At 43.9% G+C, this 22,306-nt stretch overlaps 2 protein-coding genes across 9 annotated transcripts in view; one reads left to right on the forward strand and one right to left on the reverse strand.

Moving 5' to 3' along the window:
* CRYBG1 (crystallin beta-gamma domain containing 1) overlaps positions 1–6,823 on the forward strand; it is a 175,920-nt gene extending 169,097 nt beyond the window's left edge. Inside the window, exons 21-22 of the mRNA XM_019734972.2 lie at positions 498–660; positions 5,163–6,823. Coding sequence (XP_019590531.2) covers positions 498–660; positions 5,163–5,251 — 252 coding nt within the window. The 3' untranslated portion in view covers positions 5,252–6,823. The remainder of the gene's footprint in view (positions 1–497; positions 661–5,162) is intronic.
* Positions 1–22,306, reverse strand: part of RTN4IP1 (reticulon 4 interacting protein 1) — a 147,942-nt gene that overhangs the window by 93,162 nt on the left and 32,474 nt on the right. For 4 of the 8 annotated variants that reach the window (XR_012496704.1, XM_019734979.2, XM_074333355.1 and 1 more), the window contains exon 8: positions 18,887–18,979. Coding sequence is in view for 7 of the 8 variants with exons in the window: in XM_019734979.2 (XP_019590538.1) it covers positions 18,887–18,979 (93 nt within the window). In the remaining variant the exon portion in view is untranslated. Of the gene's footprint in view, positions 1–2,935; positions 3,364–6,970; positions 7,497–8,220; positions 8,350–14,285; positions 14,305–18,886; positions 18,980–22,306 lie in introns of those variants that run through there. The other 4 variants (XM_019734980.2, XM_019734978.2, XM_019734976.2 and 1 more) reach the window with 4 other exon arrangements.

Here is a 22,306-nt window from a genome sequence, read left to right on the forward strand (position 1 = left end):
GACAAATTAATAAAAGAAAGTTCAAGTTTTTAAATGATAAAATGCCCATTTAGCTATTTCAGTGCGACAACAGCCTTCAAAATGAGAGATGCGGCCATATTCTAGAAGGGACCTGCCAAGCAAAGGTGGCTGTGTCAGGGGGCGATGTAGCTACAGACGCAGCCTCAGATCACGGTCATTGCTGAGAAGGAGAAATACCATGATTGGCAGTTCTAACGTCCTAAGGCTTCCCTCACCAGTAAGACAGAGAGTCTCACAAAGGGCAGACGTCTCTTATACAATGGACAAGAATGGAGAGCTTCCCGCTACTCATGTCATCTGAACAAAAGGATATAAATATTTGTTGTTTGATCCAGTTTCCCTGCCTAAAAGCTGAAATGCCTTATCTGGGGTACACGAAGCTAAGATAACTGGAAAAATCAATTTAAACAGGGAACTGATGACAGTACTCCGTGCATGTGCCGTCTCTAAGATGTCTTGTCCTTTGCACTAAGCAGATAGCAGAAGACTGCTGCCTGACGATTGTGGGGAGCCTAGTAACCTCTGGATCTAAACTGGGCCTGGCCCTCGACCAGAATGTGGAGAGTCAGTTCTGGAGCATGAAGTCGGACGGCAGGATCTACAGCAAGTTGAAGCCCAATCTAGTTTTAGATATCAAAGGTAAGGATCGCGGCGTTTATTTTCTTTGTTGCGTCTTTCTTGAGTTAACTAAAAATCCATTCTTTGCTTTTGGGAATGATGAATATACTATTAGAAATAGTAAGAGATCCCTTACTATGTGTCAGCCACTACGTCAAACCCTTTACATTCACAGTGTACAGGATATGTTTAAACAAGGACAGTAAGCACTTTTCTTGAGAGTCTCAAGTGTGAGTTCTAAGTAGGCTCTATATCATAGATACACCAAAGAATGAACGTCAGAACTGAGTGTTGGGTGTTTTTACCCTCATATTCATGGCTGCTTCATCTGGGGCTGCATCTTGCAAAGAAAACAACACTAATGTCAATTGAAGTAACGTCTTAAAGGGTTTTCCTGTTTCCACTTCAGGGAATTAGATAGGCTTAGCTGGGTGTTGGGTCTTTTCTTAGAAGTAATTTATTTTAGTTTTATAGAGAAATAGAATATTCACACTTGTTAGTAAAAAAAAAGTACTGGATAAAGCTTCCTCCACAGCTTGCTCAGTAGTTACCTTCTCTCCTGTGCATTCAGTCTCTCCTCCTGCCTTTTCCCCATCCCAACCTTCATGTCGAATAATCAAGCAAAAAGGCCTCTTAACACCCTCTCTTCCCCTCTACCTTGTTACAGACCCACAGCCCTGCCAGGAATCCTTTTTTGTGACATAGCTTATCCTCTAACTTTTTTTTAAGTCCTGGCTTTTGTGAAGTAGGTGTTCTTGCTATGCAGCTATTCCTCCCCACACAGTAAGTGCTCTGTGCTCCGGTCCTGCTGCCACTTCTCTTCATAAGCCAGAGGCTGTGTGAGCAGAGGCAGCACCACCACCTCACGGGGGCAGCCCCGGGATACACTTTCCATACATTCTCATGTTATCTTCACAGCAACCTTACGAGGCCTGTGTTGTCCCTTCCTTCTCCTCCCTCTGTTCCATTTTACAGCCCAAAAAACTGAGGCTCAGAGGTGTTAATCAGTTTGGCCCCAGTCTCACACCCGTAAGTGTTGAGGTGGAATCTGGACATGGTCAGTCTTCAAACCATATGTTTTATGAACGGCGTTAGACTAAAAACCACAAGTTAAAAGGCTGTGATCTCAATATAGTTGATGAGTCTCATGTATATGCATGTCACCTTTCATTGAAAAGATCTAAGATCTAAAAGGAATTAAACAACACAGCCAAGAGGATTTCAATTGAACATCTGTTCAATGAAGTTAATCCAGAGGGAGCTGATGGGGCTTGGGAAGAAACAAATAAATTTAGACCAGTGGTTCCCCAACTTTGTCTGCATCGGAATCGCCTCGAGGACTTACTGGGCCCCGCCCTCAGAGTTCCTGATACACTAGATCTGGGGTGGGGCCTGAGAATCTGCATTTTTAACAAGTTCTCAGGTGTTGCCCTTACTGCTAGAACTATGATAATTTAAAAACAACGTAAAACAAAACTGACTTTCTAACAAAGACATGGGAATTCAGTGAACTATTGTTGCCACTGAGAAGCAAATGAAGAAGTGTGTTTTATTCATGTCATACAGGGCAATTTTGTTTTACATTATTAATGGAGGCTTTCTATTTCCTCTCAGGAAAGCCAGCATGATTGTGTTTATAAATTCAGGGAAATGGTTATAATGTAACCATACTATAACATACTCCATTTTTAAAGTTGGCTCCATTTTACTCTATTCAGGGCTCTCGGCCAAAGCTGTCATTAAAAATTGATCTAGGGATAAAGAAACAGCTGCGACTGGTTTTAAAATAACTTTTTTAGAGGATGGAAAATAAGCCTGAGCATTTTCATTAGGGGCTTTGGTGGCTGCATAGGGCACAGAAGGGGCTGTCACTTGTATGAGCTGCAGGTGGCTGGAGTGGCCACCCCACCTAACAAGGGGATTGGAATTCACAGAGCACCTGAGAAGCTGGAAAGGTGCTCAGAGGCAAACTAAGTTTATGAGGCAAAGGCAGAGCACTACACTTAGGGAGCACAAACCCAGCACTATATATATGTAACAGGCTGGGCCCCCAAATCATACATTACATGAAATGCCAGCAGGACCCGTAGTATAAGACAACAAATGCAACATTCAGAAAATAAATGGTAATGTAAGTGTACCTCCTTCACATTATATTAGGTATAAGATTTGTCGTTTGTAGACATTCTACAGAGGATCAACGTGAGCTTGAAACTGGTTCAGAATCACTGACTGAGACCTTTCTGTATTCTTATTGTCATCAACTTGTTGAACTGGATTGCCTCAGTCTATATAAAATAGTTTTAAAATCTCCAGAGAATCCAGAGAAATGTGACTAAATTGGAAACATGGATTTGTGGGGGAAGCATGGACCCAGGTTTCTTACAAATGGGATCAGCTTCCTGTGTCCAGGCTTAAGGCCACTGTAATCCTGATGAGATAGTTTCTTAGAGCATTTCTTCTTTTGTTCTTTCAACATGTATTTATTTATTGGATACCCATTATGTGGAAGGCTGTGCTAGGCAAAGTGGGGGGGAAAGGATACTGGGCTTCAGAGAGTTTACAGTTTCGAAGCTCCAGGCATAGGATTGTTTTCCTACTTACTACATTAACAGTTGTCATGGGGTAAGGATACCTGGCTTCTAGTTTCGACTTTGACAGGAGCTGTGGGACTCGAGGAGGTTCTTCCTTAGGGCTTGACTTTTAACGTTCCAAAGTTCCTTCCTAAAATGCAGAAAAATGAGGTAAATGGGTCTTGAGTAAGGATAATGTTCTATATGTGAACTCTCAGTGTTCCTAGTATGGTGACTCAGTGGCTTGCAAGCTCTCAGAATGTGGGAGAATGGTGCCATCTAGTGGTCATAGCAAGTAACTCACCCATCACACATACTGTGCAAGGGAAATACCAATACATCTCTGGTGCACTTAACAGAAGACTGATTTGTATTAGCTACAACTGTGGAACTGTTTGTTACCTACTGAAATTGCCAAAAGTTTATTAGAACAAATGCTTTTCTCCTGGTGTTTGGGGAGCGAGTTGTTTTGGTAGACATCCATGTATTCTGGACCATATACGTATGACAACAAAGAGAGATGATTCATGCTCACTTGCAAAACATCAGGTCGGGGATGATTTTCATTCTCCCCAAAGGCAGAAGAGTGAATCAGATTATTTCTCAAGAACTTTCTAATCTTCATGATTCTAATTAGAATTATGCTGTAATATACACAAAAAGGATGTTAAAATACTATAATCTTGAATGAAACAAATAAGACACTGTGACTTTAATACTTCCTGAAATCTCAGTGGCGTATATAGTGTGTTAATGGAGATAGGGGTTTACGCGTGGTAGTAATTTTTTCCCACTGCAAACTTACACATGAAAAGATCCAGGGCCTTTTGCCCTTATATTCTGTCCGACACCCAGCTGTGTAGAGGCTTTCAATTATCAATGATTAAAAAAAAAAAGCTTCTTACAAGAGGAGTACTATGTAATCGATAATTTCCTTCCCCAACTACCAAGATCTGTGGTGTAAGTTATCAGACCTTTTGGATATTTTGTAAAGGCTTTAGAAGAGAATAAGAACATTTAATTGTTCTTAGCCTGAGGCTGCAGTATGATTTCAATACCAGTCACACTTACCCTGCATGTAGATGAACAGATTTTTACTTTGATGGGTGCCTTGGTGATATAACCTTGGTGCAGAGGCTTATGCTACTAGGACAGGATAAGGTATCTGAAAGGACGTTAATTCCTCACTGGTGTGGGGGGGGGGGGAGTCAGATGACCCTTTTGTTAATACTTATCCCTTGAAAGATGAGGCCATGCGGCTGTTTTTAATGCTAAAGTATCTGAAATATCTACCGTAGTAAGCACCCTTGGAAAATATTCTTACAAACATCCTGGTGAAAGGGAGTTTATGGATCCCGTACGAGTTTACAGTACAATGGAACTGAGCCTCGGAAATGCTACAAATTTTTATCCACCACAGCCTGTGAGTTCCCAGTAGCAGGAGCACTGTCCTGCCCATACTTCTGGGTGTCAGTCAAACCTCCCCTTTGACCCAACTTTCCGTTGTTCATGCAAAACCTATTTCCTCCAACAACCATCCCACTATCAGGCCTGCCTGTTTTTCATTACTGGTATCTCCACGATCCCATCACTGAATATATTTCACAGTCTCTTTGCTACTTTTCCCTTCTCTACTTTTTTCCCTGTTCCCCCCCCCCCCCCCCAATTTCAGACTGTGGACTAGGTTTTAAAACTTGAGCCCCAGGAAGTAGGACACCCCATGTGCAGTTGCTGGCGCCTGCCTCATGGGACTTTAACACAGGTACCCACAGCGTGATCCTCCAGCCCACGGGGGCGTCTTGGGGTTTCCCCCTGCTTTGTTTCCTTGAGGCACGCAGTTTTACACCTTGGGTATTACGTTGGTCCACTGGTGTTGTGGTAAACTGTGTCTGTTACAGCCCTGTCACTGGGCACGTTTCCTCTTACTATTTCCCTTTTCCTTTTTTTCAGGGGGTACACAGTATGATCAAAATCACATTATCCTCAACACTGTCAGCAAAGAGAAGTTCACTCAAGTGTGGGAAGCCATGGTCCTCTAAACCTGAATAAAGAATGCAGGAGGAATATTTCCTTATTTTTAATAAGGTCTTCCAGCTGCCTTATTAAAAAAAGACCACTACGGAAGCGCCAAGAAGAAAATGGAGGTACTCCTTCAGTAACTCTAAACTCACTGAGTCATACTGCCGGGACGAGGACAACTGTCTCATCTTTTCAAGAGACTAATAGTTTTAAACCAATAATTTGTCCTTCTTTCATTTCTAGCCTTCATTTCCTTTCAGCGGCTGCTTGAACAGGTTGCCTCATAAGCAACACTGGGGTGTTTTTAGAAAAAGTTTTATCAAAACTTGAACACTACGTCCGTTTTAAATTATTTCCAAAGCTGGTGAGAGGGGAGAATAGGAATACATTCACGGACTTTGTGGACCTACAAATCCCTTACACGTTCAAGGGAAGGATAAAAGCTTAAGTCTGTAAGGGAGAAACTGTTTAGCATCTGAGAAGAAATCATGTATGAAGCCTATAGCTTTGGTCCTTGGCCTTCTGTCTCCTGGAGTCGTTAATTATGCTGCATAGCAAAGTGGGGAAAGCCTTAGATAGACTATTTTAAGGAACTGAATAAGCATATACAAAATAGTACTTTCTGTTCATATTAAAAATTAGTAAATTTACAAGATTTCATGTCCATGTCTGCTTATACTTATTAGCAGAATTTGGATTACTTTAACTCACCCATGGGCTGTCCTGGAACGCCACCAATGAGAGTTGTTTACTGCTTTCCTTATAGCTGCTACTGGATCAGTACTACCAAAACCTAATTTATTAGCCCATCCTCACCTAAAACTAGTTCAGAAACCATGTTATGGAACCCCATCTAAACCCAGATCGTTTAGCCTAATTTCCTGCCCTCCTGCCCAGCTGCACTGGCATGAAAACTGCATGGTGCGGCCTTACCTGTCATGACCCACAGCCACGCCCGGGGGTAGCCTTGGGTCTCAGGGCGCCTGTGGTTCCTGTCTGGTAGCAGAAAACGAGAGGTGTGGAAGCTTCAAGAGGATGCTCAGTGATTCTCTCCCCAAAAACAAAGGAAAGGAAGCCTGGAGCAGTCTTGCTGTTTAAATCTTAGAACTCTGGAAACCCTTCAATGCAGCCAGCATCGCGATGAAAATTGAAAATGCTTTAAGTGCTGACAGTACACGGGCCATATGGTGCCGTTCACACAGTGCAAAGTCGTTTTAGACAACACTGCTCGACAGTCGTTGAATACACGCTTCCTCTTTTTGTCCTCATTCCGTCGTCCTTGTCACTGGATGCTGGTGCTCTTGTCCCAGGAAGAACAAATCCTGTTTCCTTCTCATCTGTTCCAGTGCGTTTCCAATTCTAAAATGCCGATCCTCTCTGGAGTCTGTGGCAAGCGATTATGGTGAGGAGAGTAGTAGCTTCAGTTTTAAAAGAATGTTTGTCCTACAGCAGTCACCATGTCTGTCTTGACGTTAGGTGGATAGCTGATTTTCGGCCTTTGAGCAAGTCGTTAAAGTATGGTGGGGTAAGGCATTCTACAGTAGCCTGTGTTGGATTTATCTCTTCAATAAAGTTGTTTCTGGTCAACTGTATTGATGAAATCTGGTAAGAGTCTTTTCAGTAGCCTTCATAACATTTCAAAGAGAGTCAGCTGGCAGATTAGAAACAAACGTCTGACTGACGAGGGACAAGGCCAGTTTCAGGGTGCTGGAATTATGGCAGGCAAAGGTTTGCTGACTACCCCTGCCCAGGTTCAGTGGTGAAAGCGTGCACTCCACTTTTCTGAATGGACACAGGGTCAGTGAGGTCCTACCTTAACTCACTACCCACTGGGAGCCCTCAGGGGGAAAGAGCCGAGACTGTTCAGACATTAAGTCAAACGTGGCTCCATTTACAAGTGAAAGAACATTGAGATAAATTTGTAGTGGTGAGACCAGCAATTCTAGAGAAAAGTCCTCGTCCAACACATTACCAAATGAGTAATTCATAAACCAAGTAGAAGTTCCTCCAACAGGTCTACATCAAATGCTAACTATGAGTGTCCAAGGTGCAGTAATGAGATGAGTACAACAGGAGATAAACACTCCCTTAAGTGAATGAAGGGCACAGACAGAGATTCAAAAGCTGCAACGGGCTTACTGGTGAGATACCTACATACAGGCATTTAAGGTCAGAAACCGGAGAATTGGGCCCATTGGAATGCTGGTTATTTCCATGGAAAAGTCCTCAGAGAAGCATGTTTCACTTGTTGAAGGAGGCCCAGCCCTTAAGCAAAATGTAAGGGTTTTAAAAAGTTAGAACCTTTAGCATCACCTTTCAATTTCTGAGGGTAAACAGCCAAATCACCAGCCAGAGTTTTATACACGACCCTGAGAGTCAGAACTCGGAGGGCTGTTATGACTGCATTAAAGGAGAGGACTAAACATCAAAGGAAACGTTGGCCAGTGAAAGTGCTCACTGATGAATCTGAGAAGGAACCAGCTGTAAGTAAGCTTGTCACGCTGCCACCCATCCATCCCCCCCAAAGTTTTAGTGTCTCACAAACATTAAGATAATAAAATAAGTCTGAGCTACTACGACAGAAGGTGCCATCACAATGTGCAAATCTGGTGTGAAAGAACAGCTTGAAAAAAACCAATATACACTTTTCACTGACTACAGACAAGTGCAAGTGCGGCTATTTTCGTACCATGTCTTACTTGTGTATTCCTGGTGCTTGGCAAGACACGACCTCGCGGCAAACAGGAAGGCGGGGATGTGTCAGGGCAGGTTACCCCAGCAAGCGCTCTGGGCAGGGCGGGGTGATGTACAGAGGGTGGTGTGTAGCTCTCAGATCAACCTCTGAGGTTCAGAAGACAGGAAATTACTGGCAAAAGGTGTTGTTTTTTTTTTTGTTTTAACTTGTACTGTAGCACTTACAGTCTACTCTGGAAAGGGATGGCTAGAAAAAAGGTTGGGCCCACAGGCACTCACCCAGTAAGAGAGCCAATAATCATCAAACAGTATTTATTTAAACGACATTAATTACAGTCTTTCCTCTTGCATGTCCTCTTTCTACCTTCAGAAAGGCTTCTGGAACTTTAGAAAAAGGAAAGGTTTTCTCAATAACTGGCTGAATCTGTAAAACACAAGAAGAGGTTGCCTGGTGGATAAAATAACCTACATAGATCAAGGCAGATAATGTCTGTAATTAGTGTTGTCACTAAGACAGACCCAGTGTTCGTCGCCTCTGTCCTGTGAATCTGGGTCAGGAGCTTACCCAGGCCATGACCACCATGATGGCTGCCTCTGCTCCTGTCTGCTGCTCCTCTCTAAGGCAGCCAACCCCAAACACTGCTCCGTCTACCTTCTGCTCTATGCTGGTCACGTCACTCTCCTACTCAGAACCATTCAATAGCTCCCATGCCCAGCATTCAAAGGCCACCACCATCCCAACCTCAGCCCTCACATGGACTCCACGCTTCACCGAAATGGTCAGCCTGTAACTGTCTGACCATGTTGTTTGTGCCTCTCTGAATTCACACTACCCTTGCTGCCTCCCCATTTGCAGTGTGTTCTCTGGTAGAATTGCATTGGGACCCGCACGGCCCTTTTCGCAGACTGCTTGTTACAGGACAACGTCACCCTGCTGTGTATAGTAAATACCAAAGGGGGAGTCCCAAGGTCTTGCTGTTTGTATCCCTGTGACCCCCTCCCAGGCAGTGTACAGAATGAGGACAGATTTTTTTGTTTTAATTTGTTAAATGTTTGCCATATCTACCCAACCAGAGCTTAGTGTGCCTGTGATGTAGACCATCTCTTTGTATCCCGCACAACACCCAGCATAGTGCTAGGCATGTGGCAGGAGCTTAATAAATATCATTTATAATCTATGACAAAGGAGACAAGAATATACACTGGGCTAAAGACAGTCTCTTCAATAAGTGGTGCTGGGAAAACTGGGCAGATACATGGAAAAAAATGAAAGACCACTTTCTTATACCACATATAAGAATAAACTCAAAATGGATTAAAGGTTTAAATGTCATAACTAAAGCCATAAAAGTTCTAGAAGAAAACACAGGCAATAAACTCTTTGACATCATTCTTAGCAATCCTTTTTTGGATATATCTTCTCGGGCAAGGGAAACAAAAGAAAAAATAAACGAATGGGACTAAATCAAACTAAAAAGATTTTGCACAATGAAAATCAACGAAACAAAAAGCCATCCTACTGAATGGGAGAACATATTTGCCAATGACACCGCCAATAAGGAGTTAATATTCAGAATACATAAGGAACTCATACAACACCAAAGAAACAAACAATTCAATTTAAAAATGGGCAGAGGACCTGAATAGACATTTCTCCAAAGTGGACATACAGATGGCCAACAGACATATGAAAAGATGCTCAACATCACTAATCATCAGAGAGATGCAAATAAAAACCACAGTGAGATATCACCACATACCTGTCAGAATGGCTATCATCAATAAATCAATAAACAACAAGTGTTGGTGAGGACGTGGAGAAAAGGGAAACCACGTACACTGTTGGTGGGATTGCAAATTGGTGCAGCCACCATGAAAAACAGTATGAAGGTTCCTCAAAAAATGAAAAATATAGAACTACCATATGACCCAGCAATTCCAATTCCACTTCTGGATATTTATCCAAAGAAATCCAAAACACTAATTTGAAAAGATATATGCACCCCTCTGTTATGTACAATAGCCAAGAAGGAAGCAACCCAATTTTCCATTGATAGACGGATAAAGAAGAGGTACTACATATATACAATGGAATATTACTCAGCCATTAGAAAGTATGAAATCTTGCCATCTGCAACAACACGGATGGACCTAGAGGGTATTATGCTAAGTGAAATAAGTCATACAGAGAAAGATAAATACCGTATGATTTCACTTATATGCGGAATCTAAAAAACAAAACAAATGAACAAACAAAACAAAACAAACTCACAGAAAAAGAGAACAAACTGATGGTCGCAGATGGGAGGGGGCTTGGGGGACTGGGTGAAAAAAGGGAAGGGATTAAGATGTACAAATGGGCAGTTATTAAAACAGTCACAGGGACGTGAAGTACGGCACAGGGAATACAGCCAATAATATAGTAACTATGGTGTCAGATGGGTATTAGACTTACTGGAGTGATCACTTCGTAAGTTATATAAATGTCTAATCGTTATGTTGTATACCTGACTAATATAATATCATACGTCAACTGTAATTGAAAAGTAAAACGTATTTGTAAAAAGAATACAGAAAAATAAAAGGTAAGGTTAATTAAACATTTTTTTTAAATGTCAGTTAGGTGAAAACCAATGAGATAATTGGGAAGCAAGGGTCTTATGTGGGCAATCTGAGCTTCAGGAGCACTTGTCCCAGGCTGGACCTGCCCTGGGAGACTTTGCTACACAGCAGAGAAGCTGGTTAGAATTGACAGGACAGCCAGCTCAGCCCGCTCCAAAAAGATGGACACTGCTGGTTCTTTTACCACACTACTCATTAGTATTACCAGCAACCTCCTCCTGAAACTAGCTCCCAGTTAGCACCCTCTCTCACCATGCTGAACGTTTCCTTCTAAAAACTTCAAGCAAAATCAACCACTGTCCACTGGGTATTTCAGTGGACTGCCTCCTATGCCTCCACGGGCAAGGAGACGCTGTCAGAAAGCATAAGCCAATGCATATGATTTACACTTTGCTTCATACAAGAGGAAGAAGTGTTCTTGTGACGTTCAGGTGCATCCGATGTAACTTTCTCTCGTGTCAATTTCACAGCTTAGTCACTAGAAGAGCATCTCAGATTCCAAAAGTTCCCTTCTCCAAAGAGTTAAAAGTTCCTTTGTGCCCACAGATCACAATAAGCTCATAATCAAAGTAACAGCTAGTACATACTGGCCTCACTGTGACAGGCATTATTCTAAGTGCTCTACGTATTTTTTCTCACTTTATCCCTACAAACTACCTTATGATAGGTACTACCTATCATATTCATTATTCCCATTTCACAGATGAAGAAATGAAGGCACAGAGTTAAGTAAGTTGCCCAACATCATACAACTGCTAAGTGATAAGGCCGGATTCAGTCTGGTACCCGAGTCTGTGCTCTCACCACGATACACTGAACCTTCAAATATCATTGGCTGCTTTCTACATCTACTCCTAAAATGTGAAGGGAAGAGAAAGGTAGCCAAGGAGTATGATTTATCACAGCCTACATGTTGGTCAGCCTGCCTCATGCTAAAGAAACATGTCAGCTGAGGATCTGGTCTCTAAGCCCCGTGTCCAGGCCACCAAGCTGACACATGTGCGGTACGTATGCCACCACTCCCACCTGCACCTATGGAGGACATCACTGATCAGTAACCATCAGTAACCATCAGTAACCCCAGCACACTGAGCACAACCTCAAAATCTTCCTCAACACCGCAGACACTATCCACAGATCTGAGCCGGCGTGTTCCACGAAACCTACCTGCCTTCTCTGCTAGGAGATTAGAATGCATTCAAGCTGCGTCCTGCATGTCCCTCATGAAACCACCAAAACCCACCACTCTCTGTAAAGCTCCTGGGACATTGTTTTCTGGATGCTGATTACCTGAGAAGGAGTCACTTGAAGTATGCTTAAAATGCAGAGTCCTTGACCTCCCATTAGAACAACTAAATCAGAATCTCTAGGAGTGGAGACACTGCATTTTAAATAAGCTTCCCAGGGGAGTTTTCTGCACACTAGCGTGGGAATCGCAGCAGCCTTTTGCCATATTCTTAGGGTCCCACACATTTATTCATGCCACAGAGATTGACTGCGTGCCTTCTAAGTGCTCGGCAGAGCAGGTACACAAAACAGGCACCTGGGAGACAAATCAAGAAAACGGAGGCAATAATAACTCATCACTGAGCATTTGGGGACACTAGTAATGAAACCGACAGAGCAGCAGTGTTACCAGAGATCACAAAGGAGCTGTGAATCCACCTGCTGAACTGGAGAATGAACTGCCGCGGCTCATGCAGCTATGCTTCCTTTACAGCTCTGACGGGAGACGCAGATCCGGACCTGATGACACAGGCAGCCCATAGTGCCTGCACTTTAATCGGGCTGGTCAGGCCACTGCAGGGAATGACCCCAGAAGGCTGACTGTGGCATAATGAGTCATTCAACTCTTCCCATAAGTGACAATGAAAAAAAGGCTTTCCATTAATAAGCAGGCAAATGCCACTGTTGGCTGAATATGTGACAGCAGCGGAGATTAACTGGATAATGAGGCAGTGTCGACCTACAGCCTCACATCAGACGGACAATACTTGTTTGTTATGGACAAAAGGATCAGAGCAAAAACCCAGAGAGGGGAAAGGAAGGTGACTCGCAGTGATGTGTGGACAGTTATGTGATGACACTGCTACAGTCCACCCAGCACAGGGGAGCCCTGTTATAAGCCGATGGCCCTGTTATAACACTTCTGGCTACTCACTGGGCTGGCAGCTGACCAGGAGATGCCAGGGCAGCAGCACTCATTCCAGGCTTGGACCCCCATGCAGGGTCTGCTGACTGTGCCGTACGTTCCTTAAACAAAGGCTGTAGGAAGCCAGTCCCCAGGGTTTGGCACTTGTTGCCGGACATCCCCTCGATGAGAACACAGAGACCTCCCTCCGAGGCCTCCAATACCGCCGCTTACCAGCTGAGAGGCAAGTCTCCTTGCCTCTGAGAAAGAAACCTCTGTGCTCCTGGAGGGGAAGAGGAAAGAAAAACCTCTCCCCACAAGAGCACGCGAGAGCTGGTGGAGCAAGGCCATCATCTAGGCAGCTGTGTCAGGAGGCAGAGGTGTCCCGCAATTCCCATTTTCCCAGTGAGAATCACAGAACGGTAGAGCTTAAAGGGGATCCAAATATGTGAGCGAGCCTGTTGGGTACATTAGGAAAGCGAACTGCAAGTCAGAGGCCAGTACTCGCGATTTCCTTACTGCGAGGCCTGAGTGCGTGTGGGGAGGAAGCTGGAGTCCCAGCCGGCCCTCTTCTTCCACACACCCTCGGCCTTGACCTCCGATGGCACAGATGCCAGACCTCTCAGAGAGTGGAATGTGTGAGGAGGGCAAGCAAATGACAGACACCAAGGGAGACGTAAGGCTCCTGGCATGAGTCCAAGTGCACAGCTGTGGGCAGACACTAGGGACCCAGGACAGGCGGGGCAGGACCACTACCGCTTGAACTGGTACAGTCCTGAGCTCTGTGACAAGATCAATATTTCCAGGGTCAGGGTAAAGGGAAAGAAGCGTTCTTAAACTAAGGAGATACAAAGAAGACAAAAGGAAGAGGTGAGCTTTGCTTGCATTTCCTATTTCTGGAACTTCCTGCCCCAAATGGAAAACTCAAAGCTGGAAGATAGGTGGTGAGATGGGGGATGGGGAATGGGGTAGGGGTGCTCTCCAAGGGAGTAAATGTGCCCATTTTTGGAAAGCATCCAGAACTTGTCCCTAGGTCCCCCTGAAAAAAGGCATTCCTCCTCCTAACAGAAGGTGGAGGGAGAAAGTCGGCCTCCGTTTCCCCACAGAAATAACTCCAATAGCATCAGAAAACTTCAGTAGCATCAAGACTGTGAGAGCCATGAGGTTGCTGCCATATCTCGCAAGATAACCCTCTTCTAGGGGTTCTGGGGACTCGATCCCTAATCGTTACAGTCTTTCTGTGGAGGAAAATATCCAGTTGTACATAAGGAGCTTAAAGTTTTGGAATGTAATTAGTTGCTTAAACTAGGGCCAGGCCATCCCAACAGGGGTATGAAAAATTGCCTGACTCAGAACTTAGTATATTTTTCTCTTAAGCCACACTGTCCAATATGGAAACCTCTAACCATACGTGGCTATTTTAATTTAAATTAATCAAAAGTAAAATGAAAAAATTCAGACCCTCAGTTGCACTAACCTCATTTCAAGTGCTCAGTAGCCACACGTGGCCAGAGGCTACCATACTGCACTGTGCAGAATACATGTCCATCACTGCAGAAAGTTCTAGCAGACAACGCTGCTTGGAAGGTAACTCAGCGTTGCCAATGCATCTTTCCACACACCCTACTGGGTAAAGCAGAGAGTTAGCAGGCCCTCAGTAAATGTTTTAAATGAAATTCAGATAAATTACATAAGAGCTACTCTGATGCTGGCTAAAATAAAGAAATAAACTGAGATATCTATATCATCAATTCAACCAAGAAGCTTGACTGGTCACATAGGATCTTGAATAGGCCTGTGGACGTTAAGTACATAACATTGAAGGTCTTTAATAATTATAGGAAGGATATATGTGTGCAAAGAAACATACTCACAAAGATGAAAGGGTACAAATAAAAAGTCTCCCTGCCAATACTCAATCCTAGCCATCTCGCTTGCCTCCTCGGGGCAACCAATATTTCAAGTTTCTTTCATATCTTTCGAGATATTTTATGTTTGTGGTAGTCAGAATTGATCCCCCAAAGATGTCCCACATCCCAATCCCCAAAACCTGTGAGTCGGATAACTTACACTGCAAAAGGGGCTTTGCCGAGGGGATTACATTCAGGATCTGAGATGTGGAGGTTATCTGTGTGGCCCAATGTAATCACAAGGGTCCTTATGAGAGGGAGGCAGGAGAGTTCGTCAGAAAGACATGTGATGATGGAAAGAGGTCAAAGTGATGCGAGGCCATGAGCCAAGAATACAGGAGCCTCTCGGGGCTAGAGAAGGCAAGGAAACACCCCCCCCACCCCCCGCAGGCTGCCTCTAGAGTAACACAGCCCTGCTGACCCACTCCGGACTTCTGACCTCCAGAAATGTAAGATGATAAGTGTGTGTTGTTTTAAGCCACAACATTTATGGTAATTTGCTACAGCAGCAAAAGGAAATACATGCATATATACCGTGTTTCCCCGAAAATAAGACCTAGCCGGACAATCAGCTCTAATGACTCTTTTGGAGCAAAATTTAATATAAGACCTGGTCTCATTTTACTATAATATAAGATTGGGTCTTATATCAATTTTTGCTCCAAAAAAACACATTAGAGCTGATTGTCTGGCTAGGTCTTATTTTCAGGGAAACAGGGTAGGCACGTATGTATAAATATTTTCTCTCAAAGCACAGTCATTCTTATCAGTGGCTGACTATGGTCTAAAGACTGTCTCACCACCTCCTCTCAGGCCTGCAAGATACTGAGAAATTCAAGAAGAGGATTTTGTAGACAGAATTCAAATTCCACCTATCTAATGTTTGTTTGGATGACTACGCAAGCAGAAAACAATGAAGGTTCTATGAGGGATTTTGTTTGTTTGTTTGTTTGTTTGTTTAACTATTATTTCTTCGATCTTAAAGGCAGCAAAGCGTGGTGGAAGAAACTGTCCTAGAGGGGACCCGGGCCCTTCCTAGGTGTGTGACCTTGAACATGTCATTTAATCTCTCAGGCCTTTGTCTTTCCAAATGTGACACAATGATAGGCTGGGGAGTGAGGGGAGGTGAGGACAGTAAACCAGATATACGTTAGGTTTTCCTGTTTCTAATCTCTGAGTATGCTAATCAATGACATATGTTTGACCTGAATATAATTTTTGCTTCCCATAAAAAAAAAAAGTTTGCTAAATAGTGTAAAAACAGAAAATGTTTATTGTGCTTAGGAGAAAATGCCAATAAACTGTAGGCACTAGGAACAATTTCAGTAGCAGCCTATTCTACTGTGTGTGCTAATTATAAATCATTCTTTGTATTCTATCGGCCCACTGATACATACAACGTCTTTGGAATGCCCAAGAAACTGGTAACACTGGTTGTTTCTGTCAGGGAGCCGCTCAGTGACCGAGGGAGGGACAGGAGTCAAAGGAAGATTTCATGGAATTACTTTTCCTGTCTTTTAAATTTTGAACCTTGCAAATGTATCTCTATTCAAAAACTTAAAGTATTTTAAAAGAGTAGGACGCTCTTTCGGTTCACGCTTCCCACTGTCAAAAAACAACCACTGCTCCTCTATCAGACAGCTGCTAATGAGATTCGTTAAGCACTCAGCCAAAGCTTGGAAGAATTTCAAAGTCCTTGTCCAATTGAACAGTCTTCCCTAACCACACAATGTGTAAATAGATCTGTCCCGTAATCCTTTCCAATTTCCAAGTGTAGACAGTCAGTGACCTGTCACACCCACAAAGAAGCAGGACGGCTGGCCTCATCATGGCATCAACTCCCACAGTCCCTGAGCCCTTCGCTGTCAGAAATTAGTCCAGAGCTCAAGTAATCCTGGTCAAGAGAGGAGAGAATCAAAGGCCAAAGAAATATTTCCTCACTCCCCCTCATTCAAGGACACTTCAAGGGTATCTTTATTTCTATCATGTCCTCCTTTAGCCATTCTGTCGGTTATCTGCCATATTTAATAGGTACATATACACAAGTCACCTCTGTTTTCTTTTTCGTAAAGAGTAGAGTGAGAATGTGTCACAGTCTTTTGAATGCAGGGCAGCAGTGGTAAGCACGGGACAGCCTAGAGCAGGTATGAGCACAAGCACAGTTACAGGGTGGACTTCGGAGGACAGCGACCTCCGGCTAGGGAGCCTCTGACCACATGAACCACTGTGCAGAACTACGGACCCAGTTACCTGACGAAAGTTCACTTTTTCTTCCTAGAAATAAAATACGCATCCTGTGGGATATGGGAAGAACCCCACAAAGAGGAACTTTTGTACAGTCACAGTAAAGCTGTGCCCCGTCTACCCAGGACACATCAAGACTCAGAAACCTGAGAAAAGGCACGCAAACCTGGAACCAAACAATCTGGGAAAGAGTAGCAGGCCTTTTCTATCATATATTAGGTTGGTGCAAAAGTAACTGCGGTTTAAAAGGTTAAAAGTAAGTGCAGGGGTGGCCGATGGCTCAGGTGGGTTAGAGGACAAGCTCTGAACAAAAGGTTTGCTGGTTCAATTCCCACATGGGCCAGCAAGCTGCGCCCTCCACAACTAGATTGAAGGCAACAAGCTGCCACTGAGCTGCCGGAGGTTAGAGCACGAGCTTTCAACAACAAGGTTGCCAGTTCAATTTCTACATGGGATGGTGGGCTGCACCCCCTGCAACTCAAGATTGAAAACGGCGACTAGACTTGGAGCTGAGCTGTGCCCTCCACAACTAGATTGAAGGACAACAACTTGGACCTGATGGGCCCTGAAAAAACACACAGTTCCCTAAGATTCCCCAATAGAAAAAAAAAAATTTAAAAAAAAAGAAGTGCAAAAACCGCAATTACTTTTGCACCAACCTAATAATAGTTCCTTTGCTGTCAACGAATTAAAAAAGAAACCTGAATGCACAAAAAGCACTCAGTAGTTCCTAAAAACATTCGATTCCAAAACTGAAATGGAAAGATGAAATAATGGGCCAGCAGGGGGCAGGTGCCAGCAGAAGCAAGCACATCGCAGAGGGCTCTTTGCAAGTGGCTCAGCATGGCTCACGGGGTGGTAATGCTGGCCCTGCTCCCACTCCTTTCCCTGCCCAGTGTAAAATGACAAGGATAAGACAACTTAAGCTGCGGTCCTCCGTCAGCCTCGAGCACAAAGAAAGCCGCCGAATGGTGGAGAGGGAAAAGCACAGGACTGAGAGCCAGGACGTGTAGTTCTGGTCCCATTTCTGCAAACGCGAGCATGTCCCATTATCCCTTTGAGCCAGTTTTCTCATCTGTAACATGAGAATCATTTTTATCTACACCCTCATGGAACCCTTTGAGCTGTACAAGGTTCTCCGTCTTATATTCCATAATCTCTCAATGAAGTCATGAGTCTCAGCACCAGAACATGAGTTTGCCTTCTGGGTTCTTCCTTTAGAGGTGGAATGTCAGGGCCATTAAGGCCATGTAAGAACCCAAACAAGCGGACAGTCACTGAGGCACCTTTCAACCCCCAGCCTCCCCGAAAGGCTTTGACACCCAAAAAGAAATGACCAGATGATAAGCAGCGGTCCTTCCCCACCAAGCTCACAGCAGGACAGGCACAAGTAGTCAGAAAACAACAACCAGCTGTCCCCTCCAATCTCCATCCATCCTCACCACGTCCTGCTCACTGACTCTCTCAGGCATACCATTTATTTGCCCTCAATTTTATTACACCAGCCTGAGAACAGGAGACCCAGAGACCTGACTTCTAGTCCATTCCTATTGGGGGTTAGGTTCTACAGTGTTTGTTCTCCTCGCTCATCTGGAAACCCACTTACCTTCAGAGCAGCCTCGCCCTCAGACAGAAGAAGATCCAGAAGCAGGTCTATTGTAAACTCACACGTGTGCCCCCACTTTGTACATATTGCCTTCATGGTGCCTTCTTTTCACGACCATCACCAAAATATTAACAGCCCAGCTATAGATCCCCGCTCTGCTAACAACTAGTGTCCTTGGGAAAACCATATAACCTCTCCGGGCCGGTGTCTTCTTCTATCAACCAACGGGATTGGACTAGAACGTGTGAGCTCTTTTTCAGATACAGCAGTCTATGCCTATGATTCCCATGGAGACAGAACCCAAAACACAGCACTTAAACTTGGCCGTGTAAGCAGCATGTATGCTGGCTGAGACGACCTCTGGACAGTTCCCACTGACTAGGCTTGGTGGGCAGGTCACCAACAGTACAAGGAACACTTTAGCAATAATACAATGGGCTGCACTTACCTTTCCTGCATCCACCAGTGTTGCAATGTCATCTAGATCTGGACCACTGGCCATGAAAAAGGCCCAGCGATAATGGACTCCTTGCCAGAAATGCTGGGGAAAAAGAAAAAAGACATGTCAAATACAGGAAAGAACAAAATCTCATTAAATGCAAATTAAGGGAGAAGTATTTTCTGGATGACTAAGACAAACTGATTAGCCATTTTCCGCTGACACAATGAGTTGTATGCCCAGCACCTGAGCACATGACTGACAGATAGTGGAGGCTCCATAAATGTTTAATAAATCACTGAGTGAACAAAGAAATATCCACGTGAACTCAGGCTTCTTCACTAAACCATGACTGACAAGCAAGTAAGCACAGGAACCTCCTTAAAATGATAGTCTAAGTAGTCTTACACACTCAATTCCCTATCAGGCTTTCTCTATTAAGGTTTGAATAAAGCCTAAAAGCAAAAAAAATTAGGTAAAAAGAGTTTTTTTTACCTAATTCAAGAATTCTTTGGGGGCAGTAAGGCACCAAAATATGATCTTAGATAAGAAATCCAATCACAGAATCGTTACTGGCTCTGAGAATAATAAGACGGTTTTAAAGTAAAACAAAGTGTAAAGATTCTTACTCATCATGGCTGGGTCGCCCCCTAGAGCTACAGCAGGTGAAGATAAGCAAAAGTCTCACACTGAGGCCACTCTCCTGCCAGCCCCACTTTTGATTGTTGTTCTTCATGTGGGAGGTAGGGTAGGTCACAATCAACATAACAAGTGAGCTGAGGTTCTCCATGACACCCCAATGACCTGCCCCACTACGCTACACCAGATGTGAGCTAGCCAGAGGCAGTACGGGGCCAGCCACCACCACTGCCTCCCTCCCCGCACCTGCGACCAACTACTGGGAGAGCTCAGACGTCTTTTGCCCGAGCTCACCTCTGTCTCACAACCGCTCAGCATGACAGAAACCACTACCATGGCATGAAGCTGGCAAGTGCAACGGAACAGACCTGCTACTCTAGCTCGGGCACCTAATAGTTGTGTCACTTAGGTCGAGCTACTTCCTTCAGCCTTTTTCCTGGCCTGCAGGTGGTGATACCATCCCCAGCGCACAGGGTTGTTGGAAGGATTAAAGAAAAACGTTATGTAAAGTGCCTGATACACAGCAAGTTTTCAATACATATTTATCTAGTGCTAAAAAGTAAAGCTTATTGAGGAAAGACTGGGGCAATATCAAATCAGAGTTAAGACTGTAGAAAGTCAAAACCATGCTGTTGTCTAGGCAGAGCATTGCAACAGGTGCACCAGGACTGGCTTACTGGTTTGGCTGAGTGACCCTACAGTTTATTGTCTGACCTGGGACAATTGTGCAAGTTAAAGAAGGCACCATTAATAATTATCTGAGGACCATAGATACAAACACCGCCAAGCTTACCCTAGGACAGGTGCGATGACACCTGGACTCCCGGCAGCCCTTGGGAGAACCTTAGCCAGGCAGAACCTGGGCTGGCAGAGTCTCCAGGTAGTTTGCTCTTGGCTCAGAGCAGCCTCAATATGCTCTTCAAATGCTATCATTTTCTATGTGTGTCAGAGCATGAAAGAGCTTGGGAAACATTCGTCTAGGTAACACTTACAAAAGAAAAGGAAAAATACTGTTTGAAGTCTCGTGTAGCTAGATACCAGAAGCACTGAGATCGTCCCGAGCTTACAGGCAGCCCAGTTCATATAATCACAGAAGACCTGTTCATGTTCTTCCCGCTAAGATCTGGCCTTAGAGACTACAATTAAAACATGCTGGTAATGTTTAGGATTTTAAAGAAGGAACAGCAATAGTCACAACTGCCGCGTCTATAATTCTTTACAGCAGGTTGCCCTGTAAAGTGAAACTTTTGGTCTGCAACAGCAGAATTTTTATATTCTGCTCTAAGGATCTGTATTTTTTCCAGGCCATTGCAGGAGAGAGTAAACCGAAGCAGGCAGGAGAGCCATTACAATGAGGCTTTAACTGTGCACATTCTCAGAAAGACATCAGAAACTACTTAAAAGGTTTTCACATGAGAATACCACTATCATCTTTCAAGCAGGGGGAAAGGGAACATGACGAGAGCGGGGCCTGTTTTACTCTCTGAGAACAACGCTGAAGGTTAACTTGTGAGAGGTCTCACTGGAGCACAAAGTGTAAAATCTTATAGAAAACTTAAACTTATATTTTAAAGCACTTGGAAAGCCTGGAATTTGTGAAAAGGGAAAGAAGAGATAAGGGACAGTTAAGATCCCGATCTCTTTCTCTACCACAAAGCACCCTGTGGACACTGTTTCTGGCTGCTGTCTCAATCAAATGAAAATAAAGAACCTGGAGTACAGTGCTGGTTTGTTCATCTCTATTATCCATACATGGTTCCTAAGAATTGAGTCGTGGTCTCCTCGATCATGGCTCTTCTTTACGACTTCTAAGTATTCAGTGAGTACATAGAATATGAGAGACCAAAGCCCTAAATTTCACTCCCGGAAAGGTCCCAATTTCTAGAACATAGAAGAAGCTATAGCTAAGTACCAAGTCAGTCATCTCACAAATACGGGTCAGCGTGGCTGGATTGACACAGTGACTCACAACATTTTTACCACAGAGGAACCTCCTACTGCTTTTTTCCTGAGTCTGAAGTATTTTGTCTAATTAGAAAAACAGAATTTATCTTCATTTTTTTGTATCACTTATTCCATGTCAACATTAATTTCAGATTCTAAACTAATGATTTATAATTATCACAGTGTATCACACAGAATTATCTGAGCCCCTGTCACCACCGTGATGACATCAGGCTATCATGGTAAGCAGAGAGCAGACTCTCAGCTCTGCATCAATCCTATAACTAAGGCTGATCTAGTCTAGTCTCCGAGGCCCACCACACACTGAATGTGTTCAGTTCAGTGATAAAACTCCCTACAGCACTGGGAAAAGCAGCCTCATTAACAGACGTGCTGAATAATCAAGTCTCAGAAATTCTCAGAATGCCATCAATAGCTAGTTTCGGATTCACATGGGATGTGCATTGTTAGGACAAGTTGATACCATTCAAGAAAAGGCATGATGCTTCTATGAGGCGTTGCAGGCTGACTGAAGTAAGACTACAATTTCCTTCAGGTTTTTGAAATTCAAAATATGCCCATGGACGGCTGAAGGTCTGAGAGCCCCGGGCTGGGAATCACTGGCGTGTCCCAATCCTACCACCACAAAAACAGGGAGCTGCACACTGTCTTTAAATAAAGTTTCCACCTTCCTGTACAGGAGACTGTATGTGTTAAGACTGGTGAAGACAGAGACAGCGCCTTCAGGTACAGGCAAGAAAAAGGCAGAGGGTGAATCAGATACTAACAATAAAGTCTCACATTTAACAAGCGCTTTCTATGTACTAAGCATTGTGCCAAGTTCTT

The sequence above is a fragment of the Rhinolophus sinicus genome, linkage group LG05 (assembly GCF_036562045.2).
Source record: "Rhinolophus sinicus isolate RSC01 linkage group LG05, ASM3656204v1, whole genome shotgun sequence".
Taxonomy (NCBI): Eukaryota; Metazoa; Chordata; class Mammalia; order Chiroptera; family Rhinolophidae; genus Rhinolophus; species Rhinolophus sinicus.